We start from the raw sequence: 12,002 nt of genomic DNA, 5'->3' as shown, positions 1-12,002 counted from the left end.
AAAATTATCACGTAAACTGTCTTTTCCTGTAAAGGAGTTATCTTTTGAGCGGTTGAACGTCCTCGCTTCAGCCATCGTCATAATTATACAGTAGAGCATTTGATACTTTGCTAATTTAAAAGTAGTCGAAAGCCTCAAATGCTTAATAGCAAGTTTTTTCCCCAGTACATAACTTGTATCCGGGTGTCCCTTTACCAGTCAAACTCCACACCAGTTTTATCGCTCATGACGGTCATTAAACAGAAGATTAAATGTCTTGGGTAGCAGTGTACGGTAGAAATGCTCAATTCTGCAAAATAAGTAATATTCTGTTTTTCCCCCCCTTTTTTTGTGGGAGACCTCTTTGAAATTAAATATCTCTATCCCAGAGACAGAATTAATCTGGTTTTGACTTATGTTCATCATCAAGTTTTTCTGCTATCTTACCCTATATCAATGCTTATATGCAACTAATTCCGTGTAACCACACATTCAGAAAATACGGAACAATATATTTTTTTTTTTGTGAAGCCTGTATATATATACTACTTCATAATGGATATACCAATTACAGTATGTAATATACATTTTCCCTCCATTTTTTGTTTGTATATCATAATACAGGAGTTATTTGCTTTATAAAAAAAACACCCATGGCCAGGCTGTTCTACTGCAGTGTGCGACCTTACGGAAAGGTCATATGGCAGTAGTGAGCTACCTTACGGAAAGGTCATATGGCAGTAGTGAGCTACCTTACGGAAAGGTCATATGGCAGTAGTGAGCTACCTTACGGAAAGGTCATATGACAGTCTGTATCAACAACTGAACTCCATACTTTGATCATATGTTGAGACTTCTGGCATGTTACATCAAACAATGCAGAAAACCCCATTTGGTCAAGGTTCTATAATAGTTCGGTCTGATGTTTAGTACATGTATTGGATGATGCTCACATTAAATATCACCAAATAGAAAAGCAAGGATCTGTTGTTTCAAGACAAACAACAGCATCACACATTTAGATAATTGTGGAGGAAATGGGACAGGGAAAATCCATCACAATCAGTATATATGATTAAAGGGTTGGTTCTCAACATCCGATTGCAGAGCAAGAGAAATATGTGGAGACCAAAGATCTATAAAATCTATATGAACAATATATCTATTCCAGAAGGGTTTTGAGCTTCTACTTGCAAATCATGAAAATACCAGGCATATCAAGGAGTATCCAACACCATGCCATACCAAGAAATATACATGTATAAGGGGTCTTTTGAAAAGAAGTGACCTTGGTTTATATTCAATGTCACATAGGTAAAAGTTTAAACACAGAAACAACTTGTTTTATAACTAAAAAGTCATCAAGATATTTTGTTGTTGGGTTCCTAGGATGAGGCTAGGCAAGTTTGTGAAAAGTCATTACTTTCATCCATATACATTACCAGAGTCAAACTTGTTAAAACACCAGCATCTATTGATTAACCAAAAAGCCTAAACTAAAAATATTTGACTGGTAGGTTCCAGGAACATCGCTGACCTTGACAAATATCTAATCTAGCATTAAAATTCGCCAAAAACTTTTTTTTTTTAAATAAAAAAAAACCTCACCTCAAACAGAAGAAAAGGGCAGGCAGGAAAATGATGAATGTTGAGATGCATGCTACCAAGCCTCTAAGTCACCAGACTCTTGTATTCTTCTGGTAGCCAAACCATTTTAAGTTAACTATCATGTCAAGTTTTAAAGGATTATATAAAGAAGTATGAAATCTCATCTGGCAATAGTGGCAACTTACATTTGTAAATCTTTCTGGATCTCTTCATTGTACAGTTTACAGTGTTAGCTAGGTTTTAATATATGCTTTCTCTTGTCTGGTTTCAGCAACGTCTACACAGGTATTTATTACCTTTAACATCCGAAATGCTATTCAGATGTAGAACAAAATAAAACGTACCAAAATATGAAAGTTTGTCACAAATTTATTTTGTGTTCCGAGTTCTGTCAAGAGAATATTCACGAAGTCAGTGTCCGTAGAAAAACTGACCAGTGTACTCTTAGGACACATGCCTATCCCCAGTTGTCAGCAGCAGTGCCTCCCCACTCATCCATGGTAGTAGCGGCAGGAGTTGGGGCTTGAGTAACAACACCAGCTGCAGTGGAAGTGGTTGGGCCACCTGGAGCTGCTGCGGACCAGTCCTGGGTAGCAGAAGCGGACCAGTCATCAGTGGTGCCGAAGCCTGGGGCAGCAGCAGGGGTAGTCACGGGGATAGCCTCAGCAGCCCAGTCATTGATGCTCTCTGGTTGGGTAGGCATTGGCACCTGGCTCTCAATCCATTGTTCCTGTTCATCCTTGGCAGCTGGAGCTTTCTCTACAGCCTGCTCTTCCTTGTCAGCCTACAAAAACATCAAAAATCCTACTACAAACAAGACACATTGACCTGGGGTTACTAAGAAACACGTAATACAACTTTGAAGAAGGCCTGCAATAGCAAGTTGATCTGCTTTATTTAGCCAAAAATGTTAAAAGAGCAAGGGAGACAACTATTGATTTAAGGTAGTAGAGACATTATCAGCAAGATGATATCTTGAGCAAATTTTGATGGCCGATGAATTACACCAAAAGCTCAGCATGGTAATTTGTACTAATCTAATGGAATGCCTACCTCCTCTGGATCCCTGTAGAAATACAAGTCAACCATGACCTCCCATGGGTGTTCACGGCTGATGGTGCCTCGTAGCCTCAGAACTTCGCGGGCCAACAGCCACCACATTAGACCAATAGACTGAGGTCCCTACAATCAACACACACAAGTTTTGTAAAATATATCTACGTGTGCTGTTCAAGAGCCAAAAAAATCAATAAAAAAAATCTTCAGTGCTATTATTATGTACCTCGTAAATGTAATCAACTAACTTACAAACAAGCAATTGAACTTAGGTTGGTTAAATGTTAACATTGTTGCCAGTTTTATTTGATGTAAACAGGTTCTACTATCTTTTAAATCCTGTATTCAAGGACTCCTGTACTCAGTTGTGATCTGGCAGTGATCATCATTACCTTGTTGTTACATGGGATAGCAATGTCCACATGTCGCAGAGGCGAGTCGGTGTTACAAAGGGCAATGACAGGGATGTTGACGTAGGACGCCTCAGTTACTGGCTGGTGATCAGTACGGGGATCAGTCACTACCAAGAGACGGGGCTCACGGAAGGCAGCCTTACAAACAAACATGTAATTTATATATATCATGCACAAAGTACCAGAAGTCCATCACCGTGCGAGAGATTTCTACATGTTTCAACCATTTAAAAAAAAGTTTAACTTAACCAATTTTTCATTCAAGACAAAGCAACCTTGTGGTTAACTTTAATTTTTCACAGGGATTTCGTGATTATTCTGTACACTATTATCGTAGCTATTGTAAGCATAATTTCCTCTAGGTCAAGTAACCCGTTATCATTTACAAAGGTCTAATAAAAATTGTTTATGGCTTTAAAAACAATTACAAACTAAATATACAATTGCTGAATGTAGTTTTACCTGGATCTGATTGGTGAAAGTTCCCGGTGTGAATCTGCCAGCAATTGGAGTAGCACCAGTGGCAGATGCAAACTTGAGGACAGCCCTTTGACCATAGGGCCTGGCAGAAATCACACACACATCTGCTGGGTTCTCGATAGCAGCGATGGCACGGGCTGCCAGGAGGAGCTTCTCCCAGGTCTTCCTCAAATTGATGATGTGGACACCTGGCAAAAAAGTAATGCCCATTTGAATATCATCCACATCACATTTTATCCATTCTAATGTATCTAATCGAAAAGTAAATCTGTCCAACAAGTCTTGCCAGTAACAGCAATGAAGCCATCACTACTTAAGATTTGTCATTTCAATGTTGCATTCATCCCTTCCTGATATGACCCACTTGTTCTAGGCCAGCCGTACACAAGAATGCGTTCCAAATAGAAAGAAATCTTTCTTTTAAAACCTTTCCCATATAAACAAGACTAAGATAGTATTATGACTAAGCGCCAAGAATATATTGTATAATTATGGTGTTGCTCAGAATCAATTTAGGTTTAATAGTCAAAGAGTGAAGTTTTATAACAATTGCTGATTAAACACAATTATCACCAGAATCCTAATGAAAAATAAAGCTAGTGGAGCAAAGATCAATAAAAACAGTGCTCTATTTTTCTTTTCTTTTGCCAACAATGTTGAAATACAAGCTCCAACACAAACGAAGAAAATATAGGTCTCAAGATTGCAGAATGATGTGTGAAATAGAGATTGACAAGGTGAATATTCTATCATTTTTATGTTTAAACAAAAATATTTTTCTCAAATATTTATTACAAAGACACTGTCAGATCCTTCTTTCAAATGAAAATAACACCAACAAGGGCAGGCTATATCACATAGAAAAGATTTGTCAAAGTTAATGTTGCATTCATCCCTTCCTGATATGACCCACTTGTTCTAGGCCAGCCGTACACAAGAATGCGTTGCAAAATAGCAAGAAATCTTTCTTGTAAAACCTTTCTCACATAAACAAGACTAAGACAATATCATGACTTAGCGCCAAGAAAATATTGCATATTTATGGTGTTGCTCAGAATCAATTCAGGTTTAATAGTCAAAGAGTGAAGTTTTATAACAATTGCTGATTAAACATGAAAGACCCAAACAAATTATCAATAAAAACAGTGCTCTATTTTTTTCTCTTTTTCCAACAATGCTGAAATACAAGCTCTTCCACAAACAAACGAAACACCACTTAACTTGAGATAAAAATATGTCTCAAGATTGAGGAATTATGTGGATTAGTGATTGACAAGGTGAATATTTTATCATTTTTATGTTTAAATCAAAGGGCCAAAGGCCCTGAGAAACGTCAGGGTCTGAGGTCATATAATAAGAAATTTCAAATAGGATTTTATAGGCAGACAGTTACATTTGTATCAGATGAAATGTCTTAATCTGGTTATTCCTATTCTATATATATTCAAGAAAACATGTATAACATATTTATCTGCTGACAACTTTCCAATAGCTGAGTATAGTTCATTTCCTATTTCTTTAATGCTTGTGGAAGATTATTGATATACTCCTGAATCAGTTAAGCTGCTTGTAAACTTTGAAAAAAATCAAATGAACGACAAATCGGTCTATTAACAGAACATGTTGTACAACCAAAGATAAAATCCAAGATGTACACAGCCTAAGTTTTCTTAATTTTATTTATACTATAAGATGTTAATTAGCCTAGCAAACATCTATTTCATGACCCCTAGTAACATATTTCAACTCTGATAGAAAATTGCGGTCGCGTTGTCCGACGCGACATATCTAGTTTTGACATCGACGCCAGTACTGTACATCAGTCACGATCATAATCATTAGATTCTTTTCAAATAAACAAATAATAACATTATTTAATAAAATCCTCATGAAAAACGGCAATGTAGTTTGTTACAACTTGCCTTCAATTTCTGGTGATATTTCTTGTGCATTCTAGCGACATACAAATGAATATGAAACTGCAAACGGTCGTTGGTTTAGTTACATTAGACATAACCGCCATTTTGGCCGACTAGTGATGAGTCATGTGACAGCTGAAGTTTTCTCGTGGAATGCTTGGGTACATTTGACTACGTTAATAGGGTTGGTTTTAGGCTTATATGAAATGTTCCTGCATATGAACTTAGGATGAACATACGAGTCCAAGACATGTGGATAGTTTCTCTGTGAATGCATGTAAATTTCCACGATGATCAAACTGATTTTTTACTTTCGTTTTCAAGGCAGGATAGAGACAGAACTACGTAATCCGTAAACATTCCTATTTCATTTTAAATAATTGCAGTAAACACAGTTTACATCAGTTAAATCGTGTCAATAATTGCTATCAAAATAGGAACTACCATATTAGGCTGCGGATGTATATCATTTGTATGACAGAAAAGAGGAATTGTTAGCCGGAAACAAAAGTGTCACTAACAACATTTTCCCACGACTATAACGGCAGGTGCCAAAGGCATCCTGACGTTAACAAGATGTTTTTCTCAAATATTTATTACATAGACACTGTCAGATCCTTTTTTCAAATGAAAATAACACCAAGGCTATTTCACATAGAAAAGATTTGTCAAAGTTAATGTTGCATTCATCCCTTCCTGATATGACCCACTTGTTCTAGGCCAGCCGTACACAAGAATGCACTTTGTTTAAAACACAATATTTTTATCTATGGCAATAACAAATTCACAGGGTGATCAATGTCAATTGAGAAACCAACTCTTGCATGAATCTATACCAACCATCAGCTTTGCGTTTGAAGACATACTGCTCCATTTGGAAGTCAGTATTGTTAGCCCCAAGGTGGGTGCTACAAGCCAAAAATTTTGTAACATCTTCCTCTTTCAGGGTAAGCACATCTAAGCCTCCGGACATCGTGGCGTTGATCTAGGAGTTACGGTGATCAACCTGTGAAATAAATTGTATCACTATCTTTATTTATTTTGGTCTTTCATAGAAATCAAGCTTTATAAAAAGCAATAAATTTAAGAAATAGGCCTCCCTTGTAGTGATATGTTAAGCAGGAGATTTTCTCTGCAAAGGTACTTAACATATGCTTCTAGAATAATTTGTATGTACAGATTTTAAAACCTTTTGAGCGAATTGTTTGTTTTTTGGTGAATAAAACTGGCCATATCTACAGCTAGAATTTTTTGTCGGCTTCCACAATGAGTTAAAGGATCAGGTGAAGTAACTGGTAGGTCATTGGAAATTTGAAGTCTTAAACGTTATGATCAGTATAAACTGGCTGTATATCGATTCCAAATTTTTGCACCAAATATTGGCTCCCAATTTTTTGCAAACATTTTGGCCATTAGGTCACATAAGTTCTGAAATAATTTAGTCAATTTGTCCTTTCTGGCCCCACCAATCAGCCCCTTAAATATCACTGGTTTGAGGAAATAATAAGCTTTGTTTTTTTTTTATTTAAACTATGCAAGAAGAAAAAAACAATCAATGATATTTGGTCTTTTCAGTCCATTGCGTTCCGATCTGGGTGGTTAGTTTCACCGTCACAAACAAAATGGCGAGTCAACAGTGTGGAGTTTTAACCAGCGCAAAGCGAGGGTCTATTATAGACGGGATAGAAAACGATCTGGGACAAAATGGGTGTTTTCGGGTAAGTAAATTTAATTAATTTATCATTTATCCATATATATGCAAGGTAAGTGTTATGTTGCACCTGATTTTAGTGTTTGGACCAAAATCTTGGCAACACTAAATGGTGTCTGCGAATTCCACGTTTTCATATTACAGTCTATATGGCCCTACACCAAACATTTTTAGAGGTGACCTGTCCATCTATGAAGAATATTTGTTCTACTTATCTGGTCTTCAGATGACGGAACATTTTAAAAATTTAGTCAATACAATTCACAATTTTGGTTGACCTTTGACCATGTTGGTATCAGCAATTTTTTTCTGAAATTTTGTCCAGGGGTTTTCGAGAAGTTGAAAACCGACGGATGACGAACAAAATGCAATAGGTCTCTAGATCTGGCAACTATAAAATATGTTCACATGGTTTAAATGAGGCAGGTTAGAGCTTCCAGTCTTTGGACTGTAGCTGGATTTACCGAAAGAGTACAGCAGTTAATCTTATTTCAGCTTGTTAGTGACTTCTTGTGGTTCTGTATAGCTCCATCAAACTAACCGATCCTAAGATAATTATTGAGAAACTGGGCATAATAGGATGGGATAACTTGCATGGCATTTTTGTTATTTTTTACATAATCGACAAAAACCGGCATTCTGCTAGTGTAGATTGTAGGACTGTGTACAAATGTATGTAATGTGCCTAATTAGTCCGATGCAAGGCAGCTTTAGTAACTTAATGGTTCATTACTTCAATGTTGTTCTGAGAGAATATGAGTACACGTAAAGGTAAATGTCATTCATATGTGCGTTTCAAAAGTGGGTAAAATGAGTTTGTACATTATCATCTACGTATTCCAGACAGTCACCAGCTCTCCTTTCAAATACACCATTAAAAAAAACCCTACTAGAAAAACCTCATTTTTTCCAAAAACTACACTACCACCAGACATCGTCTCCTGTCCCACTACAGTCATTTAAATCGGCCATCTACCGTCACGCTACCTAACAAAACAGAGTAGAGCCAAATATTTTATCCAATTTTTTATCCTAAAATACATAACGTTAGATATTTTTTTTCCTTTTCCCTCCTCTCTGGCATTTTTCCTTCACACTAATGAGGTTGGTCAGTATCATAAAGACATAGCTTAGCTGCCGTCACTACTTTTATAAGGACAAAAATACAGAGAAACGGTTTTTTTAAGACTTATACAGAATCAGTCATCCCGAAAAGTATAAATTAAATCCTTTGAAACTCGAAAATATTTACGCTATAAGATGTTGGTATGGTTGGTACAAGTAAAGTTTAATTGAGAAAGTTGTAATTTTGAAAATATCACCATAAATTGCCCAAATGGAACTAAAAAACAGTAAAACAACAGGAGCCTTACGTTATGCGTTTGACGCCAAATGGAGTCGATGTGAAAAGGAAGCACAACGTGCTGTATTCGGGGTTTACACCTTCCGCCGCACGGATCAACCGGAAGCAGTTGTCTACTTTCGTTTTGGTAAAGCAGCGGTAAGTTTGATCAGTAGTAACAACGTGCTTCTGAGGATACAGGCATTACAGGTTACAAAACGTAACACATATATTGTTATTGGGCATATTCATTTATAAGTTAGGAATGTACATTTAGTTGTTCTCAATATTGATTTGTGGGAGAGGACGTTATACAGCTATAAAGTGTACCTAATGAGTGACCAGGGAGTGTCCAGGGACATTTTGCACGCCCAGGAATTTGTTATTGAAGATTTTTTGATTATTTTTTCTGTAACATATTAATGACATCATTATCAAACACCATGCAAAATTTCATGATTTTATAATACGGAAATGCACCACTGAATGTGCATTATAGCATCCATTTGAGTGTCCAGGGCGTATTTTACACGCCCAGGAAGCCGTTAATGAAGATTGTTTGATATTTTTTTCTGTAACATACAGATTATACCTTTATCTAACATCATGCAAAATTTCACTTCGATCAGACGAGTGCGTAATACTAATTTTTACCATTAAATCTTACGAAGTTACGATGAAGTTGCCCTGTATTACGGCTGCGGTCGGCACATGAGTGTTCAGGGAGGTTTTTACACGCCCAGGAAGTCGTTAATTTATATTTCTTTATTATTTTTTCTGTAACATACAGATTATATATTTATCTAACACCATGCAAAATTTCACTTTGATCGGACGAGTGTATATTATTGTATTTTGTTACTGAATCCAGCCTTCGATGATCACTTCATTGTCCAGGCCATTTTATATCTACCTGTGATCTGACAAAGTAATCCCGTAGCACCGCCCACAACAACTTGACATGTCCCTGTTAATTGATATATAACATATTGCAACCCGGAATAAAATACAAATAAAAACTTACTATTTCATCAGCTACGATTATTCATTCAGTTACAGTTTTAGTTCAGTAATTAGAACGTTTAATAACATCGTAAACTTTGAGTTCTAAAATAAATACGAAAACTATACATTCTAAGTTAAATACTAACATTCTTTTTTACAATATAAATAGTTTTAATGAGGGACAAGCTCGCATGTTCGGCTAATCTAGCTAGACACTCACTAGATAACGTACAATCAGAGGCAAAAATATATTGTTTTAGTATTCTAGTATTTGTTATTGAAGATTTTTTGATTATCTGTTTGTCCTCATAAATGAACAGGCCCCTGATATAAGTCATCACGGGTTAGCCCCACATGCACCTATGTCTGGTTAACTTACACGCCTTCTTGGTGTGTAATGAAAAACTTAAGAATTATGATAGCTTATCAGTTACAATAATATCTTTGTATTAGTGATTATCTATGTCGTGCAGATTTTTTTGTTTTGTAAAAAACATGTGAAACAGCTCAAATTAGTTTATATGGTTTCACATGAATTTAAATGTCATTTGACAGCACTATTTTGATCATTTGAACAAAAACAAGCCTGGCATGACATAGATAAACACTAATACCATGATGTTATTGTAAATGTTTCACCAAAAACATATTTTAGATAAGCTCTCTGATTCTGATTATTTACCAATTATGAACTAGATCATTTTATGTAACTCAAATAGTTGAAATATCTGTTTTCAATGTTTCTGCAACTATCCCTGAACAAATATACCACATCAAAACATTTGTGGAGGGGTTCATCATTGATTACAAACCGATTGGTTATTTCTCAAATTTTACTCTACATAAGTGTACTGATACACCTTAATGAACAATACTTTGAGTATGGCTACAGTATTGATTTATGAGTTTGATGACATAAGAATAGATATTGTAAAGTCTTGAATCTTGTTTGTGTTATTTAATAATGTTTTTTACATACCTACATGGCATTTGGAAAGAGATTTGTATTGTAGATATTGGTTCTTGACTTTGGTAGATACGTCTACCAGGATCAATTAATACTAGTGGGGGGAATATAACAGCTTCAGGGGCTGATTTTGATCAGTAGTATCCTGGGTGGAAGGTGGTCAGTGTTTATACCAGAGACTGATATATGACAAGTGGTCTGTTTATATCACAGACTGAGATATGACGTGTGTGGTCTGTTTATATCACAGACTGAGATATGACGTGTGTGGTCTGTTTATATCAGAGAGTGAGATATGACGTGTGTGGTCTGTTTATATCAGGGACTGAGATATGACGTGTGGTCTGTTTATATCAGACTGAGATATGACAAGTGGTCTGTTTATATTTGAGACTGAGATATGACGTGTGTGGTCTGTTTATATCAGACTGAGATATGACGTGTATGGTCTGTTTATATCAGGGACTGAGATATGACATGTGTGGTCTGTTTATATCAGAGACTGAGATATGACGTGTGGTCTGTTTATATTAGAGACTGAGATATGACGTGTGTGGTCTGTTTATATCAGAGAGTGAGATATGACGTGTGTGGTCTGTTTATATCAGACTGAGATATGACATGTGTGGTCTGTTTATATCAGACTGAGATATGACATGTGTGGACTGTTTATATCAGACTGAGATATGACATGTGTGGTCTGTTTATATCAGAGACTGAGATATGACATGTGTGGTCTGTTTATATCAGACTGAGATATGACGTGTGTGGTCTGTTTATATCAGACTGAGATATGACGTGTGTGGTCTGTTTATATCAGACTGAGATATGACATGTGTGGTCTGTTTATATCAGAGACTGAGATATGACGTGTGTGGTCTGTTTATATCAGACTGAGATATGACAAGTGTGGTCTGTTTATATCAGACTGAGATATGACATGTGTGGTCTGTTTATATCAGAGACTGAGATATGACATGTGTGATCTGTTTATATCAGAGACTGAGATATGACGTGTGTGGTCTGTTTATATCACAGACTGAGATATGACATGTGTGGTCTGTTTATATCACAGACTGAGATATGACGTGTGTGGTCTGTTTATATCAGACTGAGATATGATGTGTGTGGTCTGTTTATATCAGACTGAGATATGACGTGTGTGGTCTGTTTATATCAGACTGAGATATGACATGTGTGGTCTGTTTATATCAGAGACTGAGATATGACGTGTGTGATCTGTTTATATCAGAGACTGAGATATGACAAGTGGTCTGTTTATATCAGGGACTGAGATATGACATGTGTGGTCTGTTTATATCAGAGAGTGAGATATGACATGTGTGGTCTGTTTATATCAGGGACTGAGATATGACATGTGTGGTCTGTTTATATCAGAGACTGAGATATGATGTGTGTGGTCTGTTTATATCAGCGACTGAGATATGACGTGTGTGGTCTGTTTATATCAGCGACTGAGATATGACGTGTGTGGTCTGTTTATATCAGCGACTGAGATATG

The 12,002-nt window shown here is 36.3% G+C and overlaps 2 protein-coding genes and 1 long non-coding RNA gene across 3 annotated transcripts in view; 2 read left to right on the top strand and 1 right to left on the bottom strand.

Moving 5' to 3' along the window:
• Nucleotides 1-575: 575 nt before the first annotated feature.
• LOC117324322 lies at nucleotides 576-2,053 on the top strand. The gene is made up of 2 exons (XR_004531960.1): nucleotides 576-674; nucleotides 709-2,053. It is a non-coding gene; the product is annotated as an uncharacterized LOC117324322 (long non-coding RNA).
• On the bottom strand, nucleotides 1,939-8,634 carry LOC117324315 (40S ribosomal protein SA-like). Its single transcript, XM_033880103.1, has 6 exons — nucleotides 8,540-8,634; nucleotides 6,296-6,461; nucleotides 3,519-3,724; nucleotides 3,036-3,194; nucleotides 2,641-2,769; nucleotides 1,939-2,371 (listed from the first exon to the last, which is right to left on the bottom strand). Exons 2-6 carry the CDS (start codon nucleotides 6,426-6,428, stop codon nucleotides 2,045-2,047), a joined length of 954 nt encoding a protein of 317 aa, XP_033735994.1. The 5' UTR covers nucleotides 6,429-6,461; nucleotides 8,540-8,634; the 3' UTR covers nucleotides 1,939-2,044.
• The window catches only part of LOC117317950 (DNA polymerase subunit gamma-2, mitochondrial-like), a 21,095-nt gene continuing 17,595 nt past the window's right edge, over nucleotides 8,503-12,002 (top strand). The window contains exon 1 of the mRNA XM_033873270.1: nucleotides 8,503-8,718. Coding sequence (XP_033729161.1) covers nucleotides 8,503-8,718 — 216 coding nt within the window. The remainder of the gene's footprint in view (nucleotides 8,719-12,002) is intronic.

The sequence above is a fragment of the Pecten maximus genome, chromosome 1, assembly GCF_902652985.1.
Source record: "Pecten maximus chromosome 1, xPecMax1.1, whole genome shotgun sequence".
Lineage (NCBI taxonomy): Eukaryota > Metazoa > Mollusca > Bivalvia > Pectinida > Pectinidae > Pecten > Pecten maximus.
Note: the sequence above shows the minus strand (reverse complement) of the source record. Positions and strands in the feature narration are given on the sequence as shown.

Excerpts from the sequence above, each read along its gene's own strand:
- LOC117324315 (XM_033880103.1), bottom strand. The coding sequence starts at position 6,428 with ATGTCCGGAGGCTTAGATGTGCTTACCCTGAAAGAGGAAGATGTTACA. Across the intron at positions 3,195-3,518 it reads CTTTCACCAATCAGATCCAG|GCTGCCTTCCGTGAGCCCCG; the intron begins GTAAAACTACAT and ends TTTGTTTGTAAG. Across the intron at positions 2,372-2,640 it reads TCTACAGGGATCCAGAGGAG|GCTGACAAGGAAGAGCAGGC; the intron begins GTAGGCATTCCA and ends ATGTTTTTGTAG.